This window comes from Zootermopsis nevadensis, unplaced genomic scaffold (assembly GCF_977971745.1).
Source record: "Zootermopsis nevadensis isolate Lab colony 2312 unplaced genomic scaffold, Znev_1.0 Znev_ptg000010l, whole genome shotgun sequence".
Classification (NCBI taxonomy): Eukaryota; Metazoa; Arthropoda; class Insecta; order Blattodea; family Termopsidae; genus Zootermopsis; species Zootermopsis nevadensis.
In genome coordinates this window covers 10,746,165-10,772,246 of record NW_028259142.1, presented here as the reverse complement: position 1 = coordinate 10,772,246, position 26,082 = coordinate 10,746,165, and the positions used below count along the sequence as shown (strand labels likewise).

The window sequence follows — 26,082 nt, the reverse complement described above, 5'->3', positions numbered from 1 at the left end:
ATTAATTTTCTTCGTAATGTCAAGTTTATCCCCAAGGGGCTAGAACTATTTACTGATACTTTTTAAAATATGTTTGAGGATTTTGCTGAAGTTACTTTTTAGGGCATGAAAGGTAGAGTCGTTATGCGATTTTTGTACTCTCAGATTATAATTTGGCTTACAATTCTACAGGAAGAAGTTAAGGTTTGCGTGATTTTTATTAGAGGCACAATAAGTACTTCTAAATAATTGACTAAATCAGGGCCAGAATGGTTTTCCAGTTGGACCTAAGGGCCATGAAACTCCTCCTGTTACTATTTTTGCATTGTCGTTATCTTTAACCTTTTGCGGCCCGATGTCGGACTGAGCCAACCACGTATTTTACGAAAATTTACGTGATCTGGAGTCAAACTGAGGCTGGCAAACTGTGTCAGTATATCATTCATGCCTTTATTTTCCCACTAGTTCTATGCTAGTTTTCCTGGCAAGTCTTCGTGTACCTGATAACAGCGAAAGGAGGCAGGAGAGAAAGGAGGCAGGAGAGAAAAGTCGTCTTATTCTGACACGTGTCCAAGGAAGCCAGGATAGGCGAAGGAAGAAGGCTATGGAAAATTCTTAACAGAAGAAGAGATAGGATGGAGGGACACATTCTGAGGCACCCAGGATTGGTTAATTTGGTAATGGAACGAACAGTTGAAGGGAGGAATTGTAGGGGGAGACAAAGATTGGAATATGTGACGCAGATTTTTGAGGATGTTGGCTGCAAGAAATATGTAGAAATAAAGAGATTGGCGCAAGATCTTATACTAAAATTGTTGATTTTACTTAAGTTTAAAAGAAATGTGTATACTCCTTGTTTAATAAGATATTGTTATTTATAAAAGCGAAATACACTCTCATTTACCATGGTAAAACTAATATTAAGAATATTATGTTAAAGCTATTATATATGCACATAACAATGCTTAAAATCCTTGTTTCATAATGTAATTAAAGGAGCAATATGTTCAATACAAGCCATTGCCTGATTATACCAACCATCATGATCAGTTGATTAGCATTCATTCGTTTCATTCCGGAAGTTATGGGCAAGAATCTTGGCTCAGAGAGCAGCAATTATGATGGCTTTGTCCTCGTTTCCCTCTGTTTCTTAAGACAATGAGGGGATTATACCTAAAGTTAGGACACGACCACTTCCCTCCGCATCCTTTACAACTGATGAACTTAATCTTCCTGCCATTTGAGAACATTCTTCTTCGATTCAAGCCCTAGGGTCGTTGAGGACCTTGGCTTTCAGTGCATTTTCCCTTCATTACTGATGGTCCTTAGCCCCTTTATACCAATTTCGTATTCCCATGATTTTCAAATCCTCTTCAGCCTCATGTCTACGTCTCTTACGTGGTCTACCGCTCTTCCTTCTTCCTTTATGTCCACGCCATTTTTGAGAGATTTTATAAATGTTACAATATTATACATCCTCTGTCTCCTTATTAGTTTTGTTTCCCAGCTTTCTCCTTTATTTATCGGACCACGGATTTTTCTAATCATTCTTCTATCGAACATTCTAAGGGCCTTAATTTCTCCTGAAGTCACTGTCCAAGAACACGGGGATTCCGATAGTCTAAATTCGATATTAAGTTGCTTCAAGTATATGTAACGCTACTTCGCATTGTTTTGTTCTTTTCAAGTATTATGAATATAGTATGTACTTTTGCATTCAACCAAAGGGAAGCGGTGAAACAAATGCTTAAAATTGCATCTAATATCCGTTGTAAACGATCAGAATCTCAGTGTTTAACAACAGAAAAAGTTGGGGGGGGGGGGGGGTTAACGGCATTTAAGGGAATGCCGCCACTCAAATTATCTTTCAAACGATTTGAAATGATCGCGCTCTGCTTACACTGACATCTCTGGTGACATCATACAAACAGTCTCAAGCTGTTATGGCGGTTGGGTTGACATCGTTTCTTTGTGGTAAAGAAAAACATCATCTCTCTCTTCTGTGTTTTAAAGTTAATAGATTGCACGGAAAGTGTAGCTTTGTGTTCTTACTCCTTAATTTGAAAGTCTGTTCTTCTGAATCTGCAGTCTTGTAACACAATGGGCTCGGGCGGGAATAAATAATGTGTTACGTAAACCACGTCTGGGTTAATGGCACTTTCTGGTACTGTACTTCCAGGTACCAGGCAGTTAGACGGCGCCCGGCTTACGATCTGTTAAGCTGATTCTGTGTTACATTTTATCATGCCTTGATTTCCCCGTTTGATTACAGCTGTCACATTTTTCTATTACTCCGTATGTACCTTAACTAAATTCAAGTCCCTAGTTTTTGTATTTTGTAGTAATATTTTGTGCCTATTCATTAAATACTTAAAATTACCTTACAAAATACAGTGAATAAATAAATACATATGTTAACTGAAAGCATCGTCTGTTTCTTGACGGCATTTGAAAAGGTTTGTACTTCCCCAGGCACATGGCACAATTACCCGGTATATTGGGGCAACTCAGCCAAATTTACTTGTGCAATTTCTTTAAAATATCACACGTAGATCAGAAATCGATACAAAATTCTCAGAGTGTTGCCTTCGTAATGAGGTTTTTCTAAACGATGTTCATGAAGCAAGAACATTTGATCTTCCCCTAATCCCATGAAGACGGTTTCGTAACTCGAAATATGTCGCCATAAGTGGATTTATTTAATACAAGACGCAAGGTGAAGCTGCTGTGTATTGATGGATGGTAAAATTAAACGTCTGTAAAGTAACTTATTTCAATAAGACTTCTTGAGCAGAAAATAACGAGAAGAAATAATTTTTCCTTGTATGCTGCAAACAACATTTCTCTTTTTATTTTTTTGTAGCTCCTACATCAATTCCTAGTTTTCCACATAATTTTCGTAAGGAAAGTAATTAAAATTAATGTGTTCGTGCAAACTACTGATTTTCCCAATCTAATATTTGTTTACGATTCTCCTCTTCCTTTTTTACGTTTCTTCTGCTTCTTTTTTTGCGTTTCTTCTCCTTCCTTTTTGCGTTTCTCCACCATCAATTTGTCTCTGTGTTTGTAGGCGTAATCGCTTGCATTCGGTAGGTTCTTGACGACACAAATCGACATACGGGATCTATAAACATTCATGTCTGCCACTTTGTACCTGCAATTTGAAATATTAAAAGTGGAAACAAACCCTCTTTCATCATCCATCAGCATTTTCTATACTCAAGACAATTTTTATCAGAAAATATGTATATCTGCATGCGATGATGTAACTCTCGATGGAATGCGTTTTCTACCATAAATAATTTATTTAATATAAATTTAACAGAAATATAATTTGAATGTCGGTGCATTTATGTAAAGAAATTATCCATTTTTTAAAAAATATATATACTTTTACTTTTGGGGTTCTAAAATATCAGAGATTTAGTTGTAGATTAAGTATATATGTGAGACGTGAAATGTGTTGACCTAAAAATATCCATGTCTGATGGGCTGGCTCTGTCTTTTGGTAAAATTGAAAACTGCTAGAAGCTAAGGGCACAGCTTCCACCGAAATGTCGTTGCTTATAATTTGTTTCAAGACAACCTTAACAAAAATTCCCCCAATCTGAATTAAATGCACGATTGCTACACCACATTTCAGAACAGTTCCCACGTGATCTTTCTTTCACGCATGCACATAGAACCCCGGCCAACGTTCTATTATCACGTGATACATTTTATTGCATCAAAGTGGAGGGAGAGATTACCTCTATTTTAGGACGCTGTCAAATGACTTGTGTTCTGCGCTAGCTAAGTTTTGTACCCTTCATTAAGCCAGTACCTTCGGTCAGAATAATAAATTTAATCACATGCTTTCTTTGGAGAGATAAGCGTATCTTGTTTGAGACATGCGTCCATGAAAATATTTACCTCTTTCAGCAATATATTTTCAGAAGAATTTTGACCCAACAAAAGTAGATCTGGAGAGGTTCTGCTGGACGTAAAACAGACAAAAAGTTGTCAGTGGAACCACGGTTCCGGAGAATTAGACGTAAATACGTCTATACGGAAAGGAAGTTTATATATTGGCTTTATTCTAATTATTTCCTTTATACATGCTTTACAATTGCGTAAAGTTTGATTAAGACATTTCTTATTTAACTTCAATTAGTTACGCTTAAGATGGGTATGTGGTAGCTGAATGTAATGAAAGTAATGTAATGTAATGTAATGTAATGTAAGGTAATGTATAGTAATGTAATGTAAGGTAAGGTAAGGTAAGGTAAGGTAAGGTATGTTATGAAATGTTTTATAGGTAACAACAATGCCGAGTAAAGAGATGACGTTTCCTAGGTAACAAAAATGCCGAGTAAATAGATGTTCCTTAGGTAACCATTATTGTCGAATTGCTGATAAACAGATGAAGTTTCCTAGGTAACCATTGTTGTTTATTTGTTGATAGACCATTGTTACACTTTTCGTTCCACTTTTTGCCGAATGACACTGACCCTAAAATATAGACGTATTTACGTCAAAATCAAAATTAAATGAATTTCTGTGCGATTTCTGGCTGTTGCACAAACAAGTATGAAGAAATCTGTCTTCAGGGATGTTTTTGGACCTACTTATTCACTCCCTCAACAGCCATTTCCAAATAAACTTCCATAAAAAATGGGAACATGAGACTGATTGGCGTCGTTAAACCTGAAACTGGCCTAACACTTTGATGAAAGCCGAAGATTATGGCGAAGCTGATGTGCTGAACGCCAGAAACTATCTGCCCAAGACAGTGCCACTGATCAAAGAAACTTACTCTAAGAGCTTCTTAATGATGTAGTTACAGTTTACGTCTGATTAGCATTACCTAGTCATTTGGCCTTTGCTTTAACGATACGGACTGAACGCAACATCGCCCTGCCTGCTTTCACTCTACCCCCTTCCTCTCGCCTATTTTTCGCGCGTTGTATTCAAGGCCCTGAGTAAGAAGTAAGATCCTCTGAAACGTCGGGCTGTTTCTACGTCACCACACGGTGCAGCATCCGCAAGATCGCGGATAACTTGACCGGAAATGATTCACTTCCTAGAGCATTTCGAAAGTAACAGTTTGTGATTATACAGTCCTGAACAAACAAACAAAGAAACAAACAATCGATTTTCCTTGTATTTGTAACATTCTTTACCATAACTGATGAAGATCATATCGTCGATGACTTCTCCGTTTATGTCACGATATTTAAAGTCCATGTCAGGGATCTCGGTCCACGTGTCTTCTGCAGGGTCATACTTTTCGGTACTGAGCTTGTATGATATCCAGTTTCCCAGGTAACAATTGTTGTAGATTTGTTGATATCGATCTTACACATTTTTGTGACCCAACTTCGTTACACATTTTCGTTATATTTTTTTGCCGAATGACCCTTCCGTATAGTCGTGTTTACGTCAAAATGCTGTTCATAAAATCTCAGTTACTCAAAGAAAACCAGGAAAACATTTCACAATAGCAAGTTCTGTGAGAAGGATAGAGTTGCATCAATCAGAATGTCCAGCGTTCTCACCTAGGACGTACAGATAGCCGTGGAACGGGACGCAAGCAAACCACCTACGTCCAGAAAGCATTGGTGCAACGAACGTCCATCGGTTGGTGTCCGGGTCATAAACTTCCACCGTGTTTAGAAAATCCGTATCATCAATTCCACCAGCGACGTATATTTTGTCTGTAAAAAGAAATTACCTATATGACACGAACTGTACACATATTTGGTGTAGGCAGAGGCATTATACCGGATCATGCAGAGCACAAACTTGGGACAATCCGTAATTAAATTTGTAAATCTATTAATGTCCCTCTTCGTGTCACAGAAACTGCACAGACACGGCTGTCTCTGTTCATCTGTTTCTTTGTTTCGAATGCAGACAAACATTTTGTGTCAAAGTAAACGAGTTTAAATGATAAAATTTAATATAAACAGCATAAAGTACTGAAATAAATGCATAATGGAAATTATGGTAGGTTACAAATTCTGAGAAACGAATTTTATTAAATTTGGTGTCAGAGGTGTACGGTACGAGCTGCCAAGCAGTGCTCTACATTTATAATACAATGTGCTATTTACATGAGATTATTAACTGTCTCAAAAACATATTACATCTGTATTATATGAGAGCCAGTTTGATAGTTTGATGGTTGTTTGCATTCACTCCTAGTGTACATTAAAAAGGCAGAAGAGGATGAACAGAGACAGCTTACAAGAGCAGAAAAATCCATCACGCACTCAGAACTTCAAGCCGTTGACTGCAATGGAAATAAACGAACACGAAATAAAGAGGCTAAGAGGTCCTTGTGATTAAGCTTAAATAAACAATTACTTAGTGAAAATAAGCAACAAAAGAGGTAAAGTAGTTTTTCTCCGAGACGTCATTTAACAAGGCACGGTAAGAGTAGAAATGCGTGCAACTCACCACAATCCACCGGTCTGCTCGTGCGTCGTACGCTTCGATCACATCTGTCGGACTTGTGCCGTGAAGCCCACCAATAGCAAAAGGAATGTCCAGTGTGTTTCGCGGGCGGGCAAACCAAGGTGTCACAGAGTCTTTGTGTTTCTTCGTCGACCTTTTCACGTCGTCCAGAAATGTGAGCGTCTCCGAGATCACGGATCTGCACTCCAGATTTTGTGTCACGTATCGGTTTTTTGAAACCTGTTGAACAATGTGGACCTTATGAAAATTTAGGAAGGGATGCCATGTTGCAGAGGACACAAGAAATACACACACAGTTTGGTTGGGAACCCATCATAATAGACTATGGTATATACAGAAAATATATTTTTTGGTTTATGTAACGACGCTCTTAGCAAATGCAAAGGTTGTGCAGAGAAGCGAAATAAAGATTAAATCGATCTTAGAGAAAACAATTGAAATGTGTTCCAACCGAAAGATAAATACTTCAGTAAGGGTTGCAATTTGAGTTACATTCAAAAATGTGACTTATTTCTCGTCTCTCCCGTGCGAGATGCACGCTGCGATCTCCACATTCTTTTTGATTCGATAACTTTAATTAATCGCCAAAATTACGGATCATCGAAAGAAATTTATGACAATTAGATGCTTCGAGATTCAAGGAATGCATCCTGCTACATGTTGATGGTTGGGTTGAAGGCGCGTCAATACAACAATGTGTGATTATGGGCTCAAAGTCTATTAAGAGCCATTGCATGTTTCGACCTTAATTGGTCATCATCAGGTGGCTCTCTTTAAGTGTTCGAAATTATTATAGTAGATACGAATGATAAATTGTAAAGGCATTGGAAACATAACATTTTCATGAATCCGTGCGATTGTTTCACACGTATTCGTAAGAGTTTGTGGCTGAAATTACAGGGCATTAGACCTAGAATCGAAATTTTTTCTCTGCGGTTGAAGCAAGTGATGAAATGGAACTAAGAAAGAATATCGTAAGTTGTATGGATGCTTCGTGAGATGACGGTTAAAATATTAGAATGTTAAAGCTGTCTATGATTTCGAAGCCCATCGGTTAATTTACTCTCGGATGTAGAACGAAGTTTTCTTGCCGCACTTTTCCGATATCTCAGTCAGCTGAAGATTATCATGCTAAGTGTTCTAGGGTTGACTATGCATATCGTCGGAGATGCGTGAAATTATTATAGCAGCTAAGATACGCTTCTTATGGCAGTAGGAACTTTGGTTAAGTAGAAGATGTGATTTATCTGTTGAGGATTTTTTTATTCAAGGTGAGTGGACGTTTGAATGGAATGCAGTAGTTGAACTGAAACTCGTAATGGATCTTAATAAACGCTGAGATTGTAATAAAAATTGTAGCACAGACGGACTGTCAAATTTACAGAAGATGAATGAAAGGAGATTATTAACTCCACCCACATATCTGAATAAAAGGTCGAATCGAATATTTGGTTTCCACATACACACACATAATCGAGCGTGTTACGGGCAGCATTCCACAGGTAGTTGTTGTAACCATGGAAACTAAGGCAATCTGGGGTTATCTTTCGCAGCAAATTTTGCGCGGAATAAGGCATTCGAATCATTTTGTAGTTTTCACGTTGTTGTTGTAAGATTTCAACCAGAATCGGAATGTGTCAACAGATTCTGTTAAAGCTCATCAGTATTAAATCTAATGAACATCCATTCAGAAGTTCTCGAGCTGGAACTGCGGACAGATAGACAGACGGCCAACCAACCAAAAAAGTCCTGCACAAGCGCAAGCTTCGTCCCTTGCTAGGTGACACCATTCCTGCGCACGAGACGCATTGCTGGAAATGGAAATGGTCTTAAGCTAGAAATGGAAATTTTGCTATCACTAACAGGGTTCCGTCCTGGCGGGAGCCTCGACCATTCAAACTGGGATCTGTTCCTGCTGATGGGAGGTTACCCCGTCAGGCAACTTGTCCAAAGAATTTGGTTGGTTGGATCTCTGGGGTTTGATCCCAGAGAGGGCAGACAGACGGGCTTACACGTGACCAAGAAAAAGGCTCACGATTTGCATTAATTGGTTACGAACACGTGTGAAAATGGAATTGAAAAGGCGAGTTTCACTTCCCATAAACATCCTCGATTTCAGGGGCGTACTGACCTTCTTCTTCAAAAATTTTTTGCCCAGTAGTCCCAGTCTGACGCCCTTCAAAAGGCCCGCGATGTGACCTTTCCTGTTGTCCGGGTCGTGGTTGATCCACCGGAGAATGCACTCCCAAACAACTCTCTCGTCCTCCACGTTCAGTTCCTCCGACTCGATTATCTCTTGCAGTTCCTCTACAGGAAGTTCCAGCAGTTCTTCGCTCTTCTGAGACACTTGCACGAAGTAGCGAAGAACAAAGCGACGAGCGTGAGCCTCGAGGTCGGCGCAGAAGTGACACCTGTCACATCGAGGGTAAGAGATGAATCGATCTCTTTCGGACTCAAGAACTGCATTCTCAAGCATTTGCACACCACAGTATTTCGCCTGCAGTTTTTACCTTATCCCTTCGAAGCCCGAATGAGCGAGACTGAGAGCAGACACGTGGAGAGAAAGCGATGACTAATGCTCCGTTTAACCGTGGCAAAATAGAAAATTTCGGCTCTGAAGTTTCCGAGGCAATTACCGCTCGTCCTCGTGATAAAGTAATAGGTTGAAACAAATGCATGGCGTACGCAAGTGAAGAAGGCAGTGAAATCAGAAGTGTAGAATTTTGAATTCTGCCATTAACCTTGGCGAAACGACATTGTGTCAACTGTGAGTGTTAATCCAGTGAATCTTCGTTTAGCCGGACTATATGGGGGGAACAACGGGTCGGATAAGCCTATAAGACGGATGTGCGAGGGAAAGGGGACATGGTCATGGATATGAACAAATAATTGGAGACTCAATACAGATTTTCCTCGTCACGGATGATGCGAGCGTGTCGCACGCACAAACCGATGGTAAAATTCAATCGTGACCGCTGTTCGACGGAGTCCCTGTACTAAAATAGTGAATTTATCAGTCATTCTGTCCATCGCATGAAGTGGAGATTCTGGTGTGATTCTGCCGATGTCAGTGATTTGCTTGCTATGTTGTCCTGTCTTCCATGGAAACGAGCGGGTTCTTTTCTGTCTTTGCCCGATATTAACCAATTCTCTAAATGTCTTGAATTGTTCATAATACTCAGCAAAATCTGGATATGAGTTCAGATCAATGAACTTATAACTATCCTTCCTCACTACTTTTACCTTCGCTGTTCTTGCAGAAAGAGATAGTTATATCCCGAACTAGAGTCAGTGGGGAACAAGGATCACCTCAGGGTTGACGTGGTAATTTTTATGTATATCAATAAATACAGGAACAACAAATTTAAGAAACCGAATAATTTTACTTTTGAAATTAAAGAAAATCTTATACACTATTTCCCTAACTGGTACAAAAGTTTGGTTTACTGACTGAAAGCCCGCTGTCAACTATGTCCACTCGAGTAATGCCATGTGTTTTGACCTGCATACCAGATCCCTTGCTGGTGAGGGAACCTCCACATATGGCTTGCTAGCGGGGGGGGGGGGGGGGGGGGGGCCTTCACCCCCTGATCTTCCGGCCAGTTCAAATTTCAAGTCAAACAGTTACAGGGGTTCTGGACTGGTATAAACTGTACCGCGTGGACATCGCTTTAAACATTCTTGCCGGTGGAAACCGATCGCAAACTATCTGGTTGAATTCGGTCGCTTAATTGGATAATCGAGGGTCGGCTAACAGAGGTTTTACTTTGTGCAGAAACATTTAAATTACAGAGACATTATTAGCAACCTGCCAACGCATTATAATCCGCCCAGTCTTTAGTCAGAGGTTGTAATATCCTACTGCTCTCTTGAGTAAAGGTGATTCGCTCCAGCGTCGAAGGCTGGCGTCACAGCAAATAACAAATGAACATCAATTACCTCGCGACAAGCAAGATGCCGATACAGTTGTCGGTGTCCATTGCGTTCTTGAGGAAGTCGCAGCAGAGTTTAGGAACGTCCGGAATACACAAGTAGTCAGCCGTCGCCAGCAGCTGATACGCGTTGTCTGAGCGGATGTCCACCTCGCGAAAATAAACATAATCCAGTATCAGGGTCATCATGTCAGAGCTGACTTCGTGGAGGAGAATATCAGTCTCCTCACTGGTGTGCAGTGTTGTCGTGAAGAGGGTCCTGAAACGTCGATTTGGAGAAACGGCGAGCAGAAAATTACAAGTCATGGGCATAAACTTTAAGTTATTATGACTCACGTAGCCAAATAAAAATATCCTTTTGTCAATGTGGTAGATGAATTTTTGTTATACGAAGACTTCAAAAATTCCGAGAACGTGTACTAATGGGACCAGATTAACTGAGGGCGTAGGCTTAACAGAATATAACTTACTAATCGGATAACAAGCAGCGAATATTTGTACCAGAGAAAGGTCACCTCATTTCTTACATACCGTTGACTCCTTCAAGAGATATCTGAGCTTATAACTACTACTACAGAAATGTTAAAGCCAACCAGCAAATTGACACAAATATTTCAACATACATAGCAGGCTGTACATTGCACTCATTGATCAGTTCGTAATATGAAATTATTTGTTCTGTCAATATATTTTCCCGACAATAAACAACTTTAAAAAAAGCCGATGTTTCTACGCGGCCTTTAAAAAATGATCACCAACCAGCAAATAATTTTATATTACAAATTAAGGGCTTTGCAATGCAAGACAAACAGAAAGATTTGATTGTCTGAAAACTGAAAAAGGGGCACAGCTCGTAACAAGACATGAGAAACGTCTCTTGGAGACCAGAAGCAATGTTTCACGGTAAAAATGCATTTCTCATTTCAAGAACGCTAAGCATCTTTATTTAAAACACAAGCAGAATAACGTATGCACAAATTCTCGAACGATTCCCTCCTAACAATGAAACATTTCTCGCAAGGTTCTTTGTTACAGTTTATTATATTTGAGACAGAGCAACACACAGCAGCTTTCGATGTTACGGACAGTGACGTGACGAAGTTGAACTCCCAACTTCCTTCTGGACTTTGTCGGTCGTATTTACGTATTGAAACCAAGACTTTTGGAAATGAATTGATTCTATGTCTCCCTCCAGATCGATTGACTGTCACCTTGGTACAACCGCACTTAAAAATTAGTACAAAAAGTTGTCAGTGGAACCACGGTTCCGGAGAATTTGACGTAAATACGTCTATACGGAAAGGAAGTTTATATATTGGCTTTATTCTAAATATTTCCTTTATACATGCTTTACAATTGAGATAAGTTTGATTAAGACATTGCTTATTCAACTTGAATTAGTTACGCTTAAGATGGGTCTGTGGTAGCTGAATGTGATGTAAAGTAATGTAATGTAAGGTAAGGTAAGGTAAGGTAAGGTAATGTAATGTAATGTAAGGTAAGGTAAGGTAATATAATGTAATGTAAGGTAAGGTAATATAATGTAAGGTAATGTAAGGTAACTATGTAGGTAACCATTGTTGTTTATTTGTTGATAAACAGATGACGTTTCCAAGGTAACATAACAATGAAGTTACACTTTTTCGTTTCCCAGGTAACATAATAATGAAGTTTGACGTTTCCTAGGTAACATAACAATGAAGTTACACTTTTTCGTTTCAGTTTTTCGTTACATTTTTGCCGAATGACACTGACCCTAAAATATAGACGTATTTAAGTCAAAAAGGCAGTAAGTACGTCTGAAATGCCACTCAGTTTCTAGAAGACATTAGTCTGCTTCCTCACCGTCGTGCGATTTTATGACAATGAATAAACAATAAAAGATAAATAGCCGTATAAAATTACAGATTTCTGCAACAAAGGGAATATAATATTTCACATACGAATTGATGTCTATTATGTCCTTATTTCACATGTTAATCAACCACGTCAGTAAATGAGCAAACCTGAAATATGCGCTGCGCATCGACAGAATCAATCTGTGGACTGGAAAGACACCGCCGTCCTCCAAACTCAACACCGCGTCACACAAGAGGTTCTTCTCTCTCAGCTCGTTTAGACGGACCAATGTTTCGGTGCACTTGCACCTTCCGTCGACTTGAAAACAGCTCCGATATTGGTTTGACTCCATCTCCTGAAAAACGGTCCATCGCTGTTACAGGTTTTTCTTCATACTGACGCGTGTGCACATGAACCGAGAGTGACTGAGAGAGAACACGGTATTGAGAATAATATCTGGTCCTGCGAGAGAGTTACTCACAAGGGAATGGTGAAAATTGCATAATATGGAGCTTTATCGGTCTCTTCACTGATTATTAAATTGTAGGCTGTCAGATCAAGGGTGATGAGATGGGCGGGGCATGTAGTACACACGGCAGAGTCAAGAAGTACAACTTTTTAATCGGAAGACCTGAAACGACAAGGTCACTTGAGAGTCCTATGAGTTGCTGGGATAATATTAAAATGGATCTTAGAGGTTGAGAATGAAGGTGTGGTTTGACTTCATCTACTTGTGGTTGTGGCTTAGAGGCGGGGTCTTGTAAACACGAACATGAAACTTCTTGTTTCATAAAAGGCGAGGCACTTGATTACTGTTAGATTCTCATCAGGACTTCTGCTCCATGGACTCAGTTTGTTTCTTTGTTTTAGAAATGCCTGTTGATATCCAACACAAAATTCCAAAGCTCTAAATGTGACTAATCTAACTAACCACCTAGACGGCTTACGCAACACGAAGTTTCAACACCGAACTAACCAAACCCTCCATCAGACCCTGCCCTGGGACAACAAAATCCAGTCCCCTTCAACTCCTATCCCCGATAGATCCCGCCTGAGATTATCCTCCCATCTACCTCTAAGGCAGTGGTATTCAAACTTTTTTGTTCGCGTACCCCCAGATATAATTTCTCTTCAACTTTGTACCCCCAAAGTTGTTGGTGTTTAATTCAAGTTATACATAGTATATAATCTACATCTGAAATAAATTAAATAAATTACATTACTGATTATCCAGTGTTTATATATATTTTTTAAATTTCACGTAACCCCTAAGATAGCTTCGCGTACCTCAGGTTGAATACCACTGCTCTAAGGTACCCCCAACGACCTCCTCTAATCAGGACTTCCAAAAACACCCAGTGCACACCTTTTGCCCCATCTATGCATTCCACATACCCCGACAATCTCACTTTTCTTGGCTTAATCACCCTTGATTAAGGACATACATGCCTAAGTTACACATTTATATACACTAAAAGCACAAAATGTAATTTAAATTTATCAAATGAACGCGAGAATTACAGTTGGAAGTTCTATGTAGTTCTACCGCATGCGTAGATCAGGCCTACATCACGCTACTCACAATGCACTGCAATGTGCGAGATATTCTATGAAAAGTCGATTAGTACTGGACTCGTCAAAGAATAGCCCGAATTCTTTACTGAACCAGAATGATCATTGTCGTGTTCAAAAAGCCCGCCACCAGGGTATATCCTGAGACAGTTGCATCCAGTTCGCTCCATTGAGTCCCATCTCCCTAAGATCCATCTTAATGTTATCCTCCAACCTACGCCGAGGTCTTCCTGGCTTCTGGCCTCCCAACCAATAACTTGTAAACAAAATCCCCTGCCCACCCCCTCCCCCCAATAACATCCGTTGAGAAGAGGCCGTGCATTTCTCTCTATTATCTTTCCCACTCTCATTTTAGGTCCAAATATCTTCCTCAACACCCTGTTCTCAGAGACCCTCAGTCTACGTTCCTCCCTCAAAGTGAAAGACCACGTTTTGCACCCATAAATACTTTGCACTCAATAATAGCAAGCATTCCCCGGATTTAATCTGCTGCTGCAGGGAGATAATAGGAGGGGAGATTCGTCGATAATTAGGCTTGTAAAACCGAAATAAAAATTCTTCACAGTTCCCAAAAACGATTTAATAACGTCGATGTATCAGGAAATGTAAAGTGTTAGAATTATTATTCAGAATATACACCCCACTTCTTAGCACCCATAAATCTTTATTAAGATTCTGGGCTACGAAACACATTATTATTCTTTTGAAATCGTAAAATGTTAATTGCCTACTGGAATATTATTTTACAATCAATGACGCCGTGAACAAACAGAAGTCAATCTAATGTTACTTCAAATTGTGTTAGAAAGACGACAAACCTAATTCTCTTACACGAGTTCACAGATGAAAACAACTAAATGTGATGAACAATAATAATAAATAGGAATCCCTTACCTCAAACTTTGTTCGATTGTTAGAGACCACGGTGTCCACCGGCAATTATCAATTTAATCAGTAATAAAATAGAAAAAGTGGAGGGCAGTATCACAGATTTCTTAATAATTCTTATATAAGATAAGTACTTGTGATATTCTAAAACGTTTTTACCAGCACAAAATTATCTACGACGCACTTCTTCTACAAGCGATTCACAGCTCAGCTCTTTCCGCAATAACGAAAGCGGATTGTTGACGGCGATAATGAAACACAACAATGCCGAATAAACAGATGACGTAACAATTAGTTTCTTAGGTAAAGGAGTGGATTGCAATACGGTTCATTCAGGCAATTATACTGCATGTATAAGAAACGAGAAAAGAGCCTTACGGCGTGCTCAGCCAAGATTGTTGCAGGTGTGGGTTAGAAATCCCAATACTTTTTCTTGCATTGTTATGCACGCAGGAGTTCATATAAAAACTGACCATTGTCGGTCATTGAAAAAATTACAAAGAAAATTACTTGAATTTGGTCACATTCCATCTTAAATGTATTCTGAAATCAGTTCATTTATGAACATCCACATCTCAGATAATTATCTTGCAGATTATTTTTTACAAAAGTCCTGTCTACTTTATCCTGAAAGAAGAAATTTGTAATTCATCCGCCGTGATGAACAATATATTCAACTCTATGGATAATACTGTGTTACAGAGGGAATATAGGTAAAAGTTATGTTGTCCCTATCCCAGAACAACATGCCAGTAAGTTGTACAGAAGGCGTATAAATAAAATTCCATCAATCCAAGACTTCCGATATTGGTGAAAGTAACTGAGAAGTTTAAAGTCTAACTACATAACCCCAAACGAAAAGAAAAACGGGCACCTGCTGCAAAGGTGGCTACATGACCCCTAAGTGATGGATTTCGTGACATGAAGAAAAAATTCTCTTCTGAAAGAAATCAAACCTATACCATTTAGCTGACAGCCAGTCTCACTGGAGGTTTTTTATGAAACTATGACAACCGTACAATAAACAAAGCAAGTAAAAATGCAGTGGAAATCAAAACATAACAATTGATCAGCTCTGCAACGTTCTTGCCACGATTTGACATTCACTGAAAGAATTTACGACCGCAACCTTCTCAAGAACAGAATCATCTCCACAAGAACTGTCTTTCTTTATTTTCTTAAGTGCAGTTCTCGGTATTTCCATATAAAGTACAGAACCCCTAAACTTACAGTTGCAGTGATAATTTCTGCTGAAAACTGTCTGTGTTTCTGACATACACTCATTTTTATTATATACCACAACATAACAAAACAGCAAAATGATCTATGTTATAAATGTTCGTCATTTTTGCCAATATACAAACATTATTACGTAGCCTCTAGACTTCAACAGACGCCCGCTTATTTAACAAAAACTTAGTTTTAACACCAAAATAAAACATTTTTCGAATAGTGCACTCAATAACCCCTACAAAAGCCACGTAACCAAATCACTTCGTCTTGCGGTACTATTTCGTTGATGTATTCAAACAAGCATTTGGCGTTATTGTTATTAATGGTTCTATTTTATGACAATGTCATTTGCTCCTATGCTAATGCTTCAAAAAGGACTTATCACAAAAATTTCGTCTGACATATCAGCTATTAATGAAATATTAAATTCAACTGAGATTTTGTAAAGTTTCACAAAACTGAGTTAAGGCACGAAAAATACGTGTACACCAGCAAAGATTTTACGAAAATACTGATTATGGACTTCTTGGTTATGACACCACGTGGTTAACATTTCGCATTCACCTTCACACCAACATTTTTAGATGCAGGTTATATCAATAGTAAGATCTGCGCGTTATAGAGCAGGTGCGTTTCAAAACCCTCCTAACAATTTCGTAATCGACTGGTACCTTCAACGATAAATAACATAAACAATTTCGTTCAGTTTTAGTATAGCACAAACAAAGAATGAAACTGCAATAATATGTTTTGGCAAGCAAATTTGTGATCCAAAATCCGATGGTCTGCACAGACCAAAATATTTGTCTGAATTACTGACTGTAAATATTTCTGTGAAAAAATCTGAGCATTACTTTGTAGCCACTTTAAAAGTTGATACATCATCATTAATAGTACTTTATGAAAATTTATGAATAAATGTAGATTTAAATAAATACATGATTTAAGCCATTATTGTTATATTAGTAAGCAACATAACAGACTTTGCCATTAATAATAAATTACCATCTTACTCATTTCTCTCCCATTCCTGTAGGGTTTACATAATTACAGGAGCATTTTCTTTATCTTGTGGTTAAATTTTAATCTACTGATTTGTATTGTTTGTCGATAGATGGTGTTAATTTAAAAAATCATAGTCAACTGCTGCATGATTTGTGTGTACTACTTTATGTTAACATGAATACCATACATCCTAAGGCTTCAGTGCGGTTTCTTTTTAATTTATAGTAATGTTGAAATTATGTCACAATTCTGTTTATTATTTAATACATTGCAAGACTTGGTATAACGGCATCAGTGAGGAGTTTAATCCTGTTATTTGATAACAAGCAAAAAATTGTGAAACCCACATTTATAGTAGCATTTTTTAAACACAGTATATCATACACTGTTTAAAATTCCATTAATTTTGTTTGTTTATGTAATACTTTCACTACCAAAATTTACTCATTAAATTATAACTAATCATCAAAATATTTTGTTGATTTTTGACATACATTCTGTACACGCATTTGCCTATCTAATTGAAATCACTGCTTTTCCATCCGCAAGTTTAGCTAGAATTCAAATGCCCAGCAATGAATGTGTTTATGGCACTTGATCATCACAGATAACGTGGAATGAAATCTCTTTTATTGCAATTTCTTGTCTTACATTTTTAGGTGCTGTTTGGTGTTGTACGGCCGAGGGGTGAAGAGTACCGTGTTGGAACATCAGTGTTCTTGCAACCTGGATCATTCAAGTTCAAGACATCAGGCACTGCTGCTGTAACCAAAAAAGATGAGGTCTGTATAGTTCTATAAGCCATTGTTTTGCAGATCTGCAGGTTACTGTCTTCTTGGAGGTAGTGCTCGAACATTCTGTCTGCTCAAGAGAAATGTGAAAGATTCTGTATTCTTGCCATTCTTAGAATGTGAAACAAATATGTTACCAAGATGAGCAAGTCTATGGCATAATAGCTATTGTAAAATTTGCAGTCAATTTTTACCATGTGACTTATCAGTTTCTTGCTCTGCTATAACAAAAACATTAGGAAATATGCAATGGGACACTCACAGAACTACTAATATATTAAGGGAGTTTAAATTCAAGTAAACAATGGAATGTTGTGCCTAAAAGGGTATATACGCCCCATAAAAAGCGCACCATGAAGCAATATTGGAAGCATGGAAGTAAATGTGTACATATTTTACATCACAGCACTTACTGAAAGATAAGTCAATTTCAGGTTCCAGCTGCCTTACTCTCTAGAAACATTTCCTGATACCTACTAGACAGGAAGATGCCAGTCTGAATGTGGTAGCGAAGGGAAGAGGTGTATAAAACATTAATGAGAACAGTAGGTACAAGTAAAATTATATATACAAGAAGTTCTACATAGCAGAAACCATTCTGAAGTGGACAGGCATAAAAAGTTTAAATCATGATGTAAGATGAGCATTAATTTATCAGGAACAAACTGTGCAATATTTTACCAACATTTTGCATCCACATGAAGTTACCTAGGAAAAAAACCTCAGTGTCTATTTTATGTCTTGTTATTAAACCCAACACAAACATAATATAAATTAATGATGTGTTATATTAAACCTTAAATAAACAGGATGAAAGGGTGGACTCAATTAAATTTACAACAGATACATTAAACATGAGTACATCTTACAGAAAATAAGAACCATACATGTCACTGGAATAAAAATAAGCATTATGACTTGAAAAGTCTAGATGCTGTAAAAAAAATATATATATATATATATATATATATATATAATATTACTGGATAGTTACAAAAACAAAAGCTGACTGAGATCTGAAGTGTTCAGGCCAGTGAAGTTGATGATGTTCTCTGCTGTGATAACAAGTGAATTTGTAGGTAGTCACATTTTGGGGAAAAATGATGTCTCCATTTTTTATGTTTCTCCAAAATGCTGGTATCTACATACCATATCCACTTCACAGCACCATGGCACGCTGTCACTGAGTTATATTAGGAAAGGAGGAACAGCTAGAAAATCACACTGGGCAATCAACATCTAAAAACATGCATCAATGCTAACACCACACCAGGAACAATGACACAGAACTTACCACATGCACACTTTTAGTATCTGCCAGCCAAGCATTGTACATTTCTTCAACGTATGCAGATGAGCTACCGTTCAAAAATGGTTCTGTTTGAACAGGAGCATTATAATGCCTTGTAAATGACACCAACACTGTGTAAGATGTTTTGCCAGACCTCAGAAGCCATGATGCAAAACGGTCTGGTCCTGCCACATTATGAATCAATGGTGCCAGAGGAACCAAATTGTTCAACACTGTCCGAACACGATGCATGTTTATTGTTTTTGGTTTTCTAAAATAAAGGATACACACTTTTTTCACTACTTCTGGTACTTTTCACACACATAAACAACTTCAACAAATACACCTTAAAAATTCTGATAAATCTCATTCTTGTAACATGTGAATGAAAGGTACATCTGTATGTTTCAGAAAAAGACCACGGATAAGTTTAGCGCTTAGTCACTCAATGTGAAACATTCCATACCCAAATACTTTAGCTTGGATCCAACTTATTTATAGTCCCGTACTTACATCGCGAAAACTTCACCAAATGACTTACTGCCAGTTTCTTTCAGTTTTCACATCATTCGATAAAAATGCTAAAGCAAATTTGCCCAATGGCACTTCAAATTTTCAATGTGACAGTACAAACATAAAAACTTAATTATAAACATAGTTTCAATTAATTTACTACACGTTTCGTCGTTGGATATAGTCAATTATGACATTTCCTGGATAAATATATAAAGCTCGAACTGGCATTTCCAGAAATCTCAACATCATGACATCGCGGACAATGCTTCTTACTGTACAACAAGTCAGATATGTGACCTTAATACCTATTTCAGTCTCATTAAAAAAATAGATTAACACTATTCGAATAACAGCAGGTACAAATACCACGATCGATATTTTTGGCATACAAAAAATTGCGTAGTTACACACACCTTGGGGATTATTGAAGAAACTTATCAATACGTTTTATAATACAAAAAATGAACGTTATGGATATATCCAACACAATGCAAAACTTATCTCATGTAATTCTTACTTCCGTTCAAATTTCACTCTACTTCAATTATCCCCGAAAGCTATGTTATCTATGGACACTTCAGTGAGACGGGTTATGTAACTAGCAGGAACCTTGTACTCATCTCTGCTTTCTACCCACAGCTCTGTATAAATGACATCTGTGCCAAACACCAAGGCTCAAGCTAACTAGATGGCTTACAGAATCCCTTAAGTTCATCACCGAATTAATAAAAGCCCTCCACCGGTCCCTGTACTGGGCCAACAAAATGCAGTCGCCTTCAACTCCTATCTCCCATAGATCCCGCATATTATCCTCTCATCTATGTCTAGGCCTTCAAAGCAGGCTCTTCCCTTCAGTCTTCCTGATCAATACCCACTGCACACTTCTTGCCCCATCCATGCGCGCCACATGTCCCATCCATCTCATTCTTCTGCCGAGCGAGTGGAAAGCGTTTTCCACTTGCGCAGCTTACTCGTCGACCTGATGATGGAGACAGCAAGGACCTCCGACACGTCGGCAAACTTCTACTAGACCACATGCCACAAGAAGCCAGAAGATGCTCATCAACACACATGGTTTTCTCTGTTTACCTCTGGACCAACCGCCTTACTAGTATCAATTAGAGCTTGTGTTTTTCTTTATCCCCAAATAGATTTAAATCATCAGCATAGACCAAAAGCTGGAATGTTCCATTCAATTTCAGTTGCACCTGGTTTTCTTGGATCTTCCTAAAGGAATATTCTAAAGCAATGGCAATAAAGCATCTCCTTGTTTTAGACCATTCTGAATAGGAAATATGTCAGACAAATGTTTACATATACAGACTTTATAACAAGTTTAATTCAAACACATAAACATAAACACAAACTCAATGCTGCACATAAATTCAGAGCTGATACACTTTCTGGCACATTTTTCAGAAACATATGTGTGCCTATTATTATTTAAGGATACATCACAAGAATAAAAACAGGAAAGTTCTCACTGGACCTAAGCACCATGCTACTAAACAACAGACACCTTAACACTAAATGCAGTAGTAAAGTCACATCACACTTTAGCTTTTTCAGCTCCAGAAAAGTCCCCAGCAACAACATATAGAAGACTGAACTTCAGCCCTGAAGATGGACTTAGAATGTATCTCTAACTATAACACAGCGTGCAATGCAGAACTTCACCAACAGACTGCAAGAATGTGTTTGCAGAAATGGTCATCATTTGGAGGACGTCATTTTTAAATCCAACAATTAACTTTCTAAATTTGGTTTTTATCGGCTCATAAATGGCATTTATTTCTCTTTAAGTAAAAAAATATTTTTTTGTTTTTTTATCAAACTATAACTTTGTATTATCATTTCAAAAACCATCAAGTTCCCTGCCGGACCCTGTAGATGCTTACCAACACTTCACTGGAAAACACAGCCTCCATCTTCAGGGTATAACTTTTACAGTCATTATCAAGAAGACCGTAGTCCACATCTCCTACATTCATGATAAAATGCTAAGTTTCCCTGTGCCAAAATAAAACAGAAGTAAAAGGAGGTACCAGTTTCGGAAGAACACAAGTTTTTCCACGCCTACCACAGGATTTGATTCTGATAATAGTTTACATTAACATACATCTAAACTGTTTTATTTTTGATTCTGATCATTTCACTTCAAGTACAAGTGCTCTGGGTTTTTCACACTTGTCACAAGATTGCCCAAGGGACTCGGTGCCGAACGACTTCAAACAACACATAAATCAAACTTCTCAACTCTAAGAAAATTAAAACATTCTGAAGCGTAGGGAAGGCAAAATAAAATGTTAATACTACAAACTGTTTTGTTGTCTACAATCTATATTTTGTGTACAGCACAAACACAAAACAGATTTCTATGAAATACTGACGCCCAACACAATGTGTAGACACTTTTTTATGATAGACACGTGCATTAATTACTTTCAGCTACTTCCTTAATAAGATAAATAGTGTATACAGAGAACTGGGTATTATTTCCTGTCAACCCATCTAACCTAACCTCTGACGAGACTGGGCAGCCACTGGGGTAGGAGACAGGGTTTGAAACCTGAACGCCCACTACACCGCACGCAGACAGAGCAAGCATGCTTCAGCTTTAAATACGGTGCTAGTGGGGGATACAGTGAAACCTCTATCCATCGTTCTCCAAACTATCGTTATCCCGGATGCATCGTCCATTTTGTTCGGTCCCGGATACATCCCATATAAAATAATGTTACATTTTCCCGCTTCTATCGTTCCTCGAACTATCGTTTTATCGCATCGATCGTTCAAAAATCTTAGTCCCAGCCCACAATTTTCCCGCAAATGATCGTTTCTGAGAAATTAAAATGCTGGGTTTTGAGATAAATTAATACCCAAAGATGCACAATGTTTTTGGAATACACAGTAGCAGTAACCTGTTATGTCGCCCAACCAGCACAGATTCTTTTGGAATGAGGGGTCGGCGGTGCAGGGGTGATAGTTGGAGCGAATGGCAGTGCTGCAGTGCTCATTGTCAGAAATTTTATGAGTTTAATTAGGGTACACTCATATTCCGTTCCAGCAAAGCCAGATGGCATGTGCAGTGTGAATTTCTTCAGAAATGCTTTTATTATAAGTACAAAGGAAAGGTGGGCCACACTTTTTGAGCCCGAAACTGTGCCGAGTTTTGCCGAAGCATTGGCAAAAGTGAAGTCGTTCTTTTATGTGCATAATATTAGTGAACGTGACGAGGAAAACATTTTGAACGTAAAGTTTCGACAAACCAGTTGTCCATTAAAGACTTTTTTGGTAAAAAGAAGTAACTTTGAAAGAGAAACATTCAGTTTTTTAAATTTTTTAATGCTTTCCCGCAACTATCGTTTTCCCGTATTCATCGTTTTTATTTCCCACCCCCGCCAAAAACGATGCATCGAGGTTTCACTGTATAATCCACCCTATGCCAGTGCACTACAACCACCATTGTTTTTAAATTTTTCTTTAGAATATGCCATCACCTAAGTTGTGGTAAACAGTGAGAAACACCGGCTTCTGATCCATGCTAATTATAATTAATTGGGTGAAAGCATAAATACCAAACAGAAAAACACAGAAGCTATATTAGTAGAAAGCTGGTGTTGAAATAAACACAAAGACTAACATGTTAATGTCCTGTCACAAGACGAAATCAGCTAATAAATAGGAAGATTTCCGTCTTCTGGGTTGTTGCGCTGTGTAGTCTGGTCGATGTTTACCAACGTTTCAGAGGTCGTACTGCCTCCGTCATCAGGGCGATGAGTATGAAGATTTCTGTCTTCTGGTTTGTTGCGCTGTGTAGTCTGGTCAATGTTAACCAACGTTTCAGAGGTCATACTGCCTCCATTATCAGGGCGATGAGTATAAAGATTTCTGTGTTCTGGGTTGTTGCGCCGTGTAGTCTGGTCAATGTTAACCAACATTTCAGAGGTCATACTGCCTCCGTCTTCAGGGTGATGAGTATGAAGATTTCTGTCTTCTGGGTTGTTGCGCTGTGTAGTCTGGTCAATGTTAACCAACGTTTCAGAGGTCATACTGCCTCCGTCATCAGGGTGATGAGTATGAAGATTTCTGTCTTCTGGGTTGTTGCGCTGTGTAGTCTGGTCAATGTTAACCAACGTTTCAGAGGTCATACTCCCTCCGTCATCAGGGCGATGAGTATGAAGGTTTCTGTCTTCTGGGTTGTTGCGCTGTGTAGTCTGGTCAATGTTAACCAACGTTTCAGAGGTCATACTGCCTCCGTCATCAGGGCGATGAGTATGAAGGTTTCTGTCTTCTGGGTTGTTGCGCTGTGTAGTCTGGTCAATGTTAACCAACGTTTCAGAGGTCATACTGCCTCCGTCATCAGGGCGATGAGTATGAAGGTTTCTGTCTTCTGGGTTGTTGCGCCGTGTAGTCTGGTCAATGTTAACCAACGTTTCAGAGGTCATACTGCCTCCGTCATCAGGGCGATGAATATGCCAAAAGGGTGTAAGGTGGTAGGTTTATAGGGTCGGAAAGTGAAAGGTGTAGCCTGCCCCGAGCCAATGGGAGCAGGCTTGGTAGTGGACCAATGGTAGCGCGTGGGAGAGGGAGAGAAAGTAAAGAGAGAAAGTGTGAGTTTGGTTTGATGGATCTGGGCCCTGGAAAAGATTAAAGCAAAGAAACTACTATGTAGTAGACTCTTGTGTGATTGTTGAGACGGTCTGAGAAGTAAAATCCTTTTCCAGACAACAAGATGGATGTCTGTAAATCGAAACCTTTGTACCTCGTGTTGCCAAGAAACCAGAGTCAGTAATATTATGAATATGCCATCACGTAAGTTGTGGTAAACAGTGAGAAACACCGGCTTCTGATCCATGCTAATTATAATTAATTGGGTGAAAGCATAAATACCAAACAGAAAAACACAGAAGCTATATTAGAAGAAAGCTGGTGTGGAAATAAACACAAAGACTAACATGTCAATGTCCTGTCACAAGACGAAACGACGAAATCAGCTAATAAATATATTGAAAACGTGGCATCTGTGAATGTCTTTCATGAAAATATTAAGAGTACACTAAATTTATGGATTCCTTGCTACCGTGCAGTTCAGAATATTTTGTGCACCCGTCTAAAAGATACAAAAGATTTGTGGCTACTGTAAAACAGAACTCCATACTTTAACAGCAAAACTATAAATTTAGGGCTGTCCAACAGTGGATCACACATGTTGATATTGCAGATAGTTTTCTATTGTAGAATGTAAAATTTTGGTTCATAATATTACTGACTCTGGTTTCTTGGCAACACGAGGTACAAAGGTTTCGATTTAAAGACATCCATCTTGTTGTCTGACAAAGGATTTTACTTCTCAGACCCTCTCAACAATCACAAGAGTCTACTACATAGTAGTTGCTTTGCTTTAATCTTTCTCATGTAGAATTCAAGTTCTTTTCCCTCCAATATGTAGCCATCGGCTCGACCACACTGACCTGGGCGGCTGGAGATCCAAGCTGAAAGCATTCAACACGCAGTGTGAAACAGATATTAACATATTGGACCACAATAACACAGTGTAAAAAAAATACATTTTCCCAAAGATTTCTTTTTGTTGGTCCACTGAAGAACTTACTTTATAACCTATCCCTAATGCACTTTGTGGTGAATTATTTGTCAAAAATGTTTTGTTTTATCTGAACTTTTGGCTACCTTGTTCACAGTACACCATTTACTCATATGCGAGAGAAATTAATTTGCCTACGTAAAAAATAATCAAAATTTAGTTTGAAAGTCTTTGCCGTCAACACGTTTTATGCTGCCAGCTCAATCCTTTCCATTAATATCATTAAAATGAGATTATGCTACATAAACATGTCTGTGATATTCCACATTTAGAATGTTTGATGTTACTTTACTGACACTATGCCTCAAATTTCATGGCCCCTAACCCCCAAAGTGACAACATGATATGGAAAGATGTTGAACGCTTGGGTCACGTGTGCCTGCGTTTATGTTCTGAACTCCCGATAGTAGCTTCACATAGTACAGGTTGGACTCCACTGGCCTAAGGTATAAAATTCAATGAAAAAAGAGAAATATTAAGAAGGGACTCAAAAATACATAGTATGTATGGGGGGGAAAAAATGTGCAATATGCAACGCACAAAACGGAACAGGTACAGCTAAACACGCTCAGAGTAACTATGACAAATGCAACATCGATCAAAGGTGAGAATAAAAACAATTCACATCCATAACTCGATCTAGCACAAGATTTACATCACTGCGTGTAAATGATAAGGAACGCAAATGTGTACAAAAGTGATGAACAGAATGAGCAAGAAAATTCTACCATGTACACCACGTTTATGTAAGAAGACTAATGACTGAGAAGATGTATCACGTAAAAAAATTGTCACTAGAATGTCAGAATTTAGAAACAGCAAGACCTTAAATAAAAGAAATCACGCGAAGTGTAAAATTAACTGCAAATGTCACGAAGTTGTACAATCTTTCACAGGTTAATGTAATTTTGATCTGTAAATGTAAAATGGTGCAGGCGACCGTTTTCATAATCAGCAATAATGTTTCTCAAG

The 26,082-nt window shown here is 38.4% G+C and overlaps 2 protein-coding genes across 4 annotated transcripts; both read right to left on the bottom strand.

Moving 5' to 3' along the window:
• Positions 1–816: 816 nt before the first annotated feature.
• On the bottom strand, positions 817–17,662 carry LOC110828491 (kelch-like protein 10). 2 transcript variants are annotated; one of them, XM_087346513.1, is made up of 7 exons: positions 17,559–17,662; positions 12,377–12,564; positions 10,378–10,629; positions 8,570–8,849; positions 6,421–6,657; positions 5,517–5,675; positions 819–3,133 (listed from the first exon to the last, which is right to left on the bottom strand). In XM_087346513.1, the coding sequence occupies exons 1-6, from the start codon at positions 17,640–17,642 to the stop codon at positions 5,631–5,633; spliced, it is 1,086 nt and encodes a 361-aa protein (XP_087202639.1). In that variant the 5' UTR covers positions 17,643–17,662; the 3' UTR covers positions 819–3,133; positions 5,517–5,630. The 2 variants fall into 2 exon arrangements, with proteins under 2 accessions (XP_087202640.1, XP_087202639.1); XM_087346514.1 differs by lacking the exon at positions 12,377–12,564 and having other exon boundaries at positions 817–3,133; positions 17,559–17,642.
• On the bottom strand, positions 15,932–24,998 carry LOC110840699 (2-oxoglutarate dehydrogenase, mitochondrial-like). 2 transcript variants are annotated; one of them, XM_087346517.1, is made up of 3 exons: positions 20,381–24,998; positions 18,993–19,260; positions 15,932–17,666 (listed from the first exon to the last, which is right to left on the bottom strand). In XM_087346517.1, the coding sequence occupies exons 1-3, from the start codon at positions 20,428–20,430 to the stop codon at positions 17,649–17,651; spliced, it is 336 nt and encodes a 111-aa protein (XP_087202643.1). In that variant the 5' UTR covers positions 20,431–24,998; the 3' UTR covers positions 15,932–17,648. The 2 variants fall into 2 exon arrangements, with proteins under 2 accessions (XP_087202643.1, XP_087202642.1); XM_087346516.1 differs by lacking the exon at positions 15,932–17,666 and having other exon boundaries at positions 18,249–19,260.
• Between the last annotated feature and the right edge of the window lie 1,084 nt (positions 24,999–26,082).

What these genes read in the sequence shown, in the direction of transcription:
- LOC110828491 (XM_087346513.1), bottom strand. Translation starts at nt 17,642, where the DNA reads ATGATCCAGGTTGCAAGAACACTGATGTTCCAACACGGTACTCTTCAC. An exon ending in GGCATCTTGCTTGTCGCGAG is followed by an intron (nt 8,850 to 10,377) that starts GTAATTGATGTT and finishes TCGATGTGACAG; the next exon opens with GTGTCACTTCTGCGCCGACC. An exon ending in GAGCAGACCGGTGGATTGTG is followed by an intron (nt 5,676 to 6,420) that starts GTGAGTTGCACG and finishes TTCTTTTTACAG; the next exon opens with ACAAAATATACGTCGCTGGT.
- LOC110840699 (XM_087346516.1), bottom strand. Translation starts at nt 20,430, where the DNA reads ATGAGATGGATGGGACATGTGGCGCGCATGGATGGGGCAAGAAGTGTG. An exon ending in GATGGGGCAAGAAGTGTGCA is followed by an intron (nt 19,261 to 20,380) that starts GTGGGTATTGAT and finishes CCTTTATTTTAG; the next exon opens with AAAACCAAAAACAATAAACA.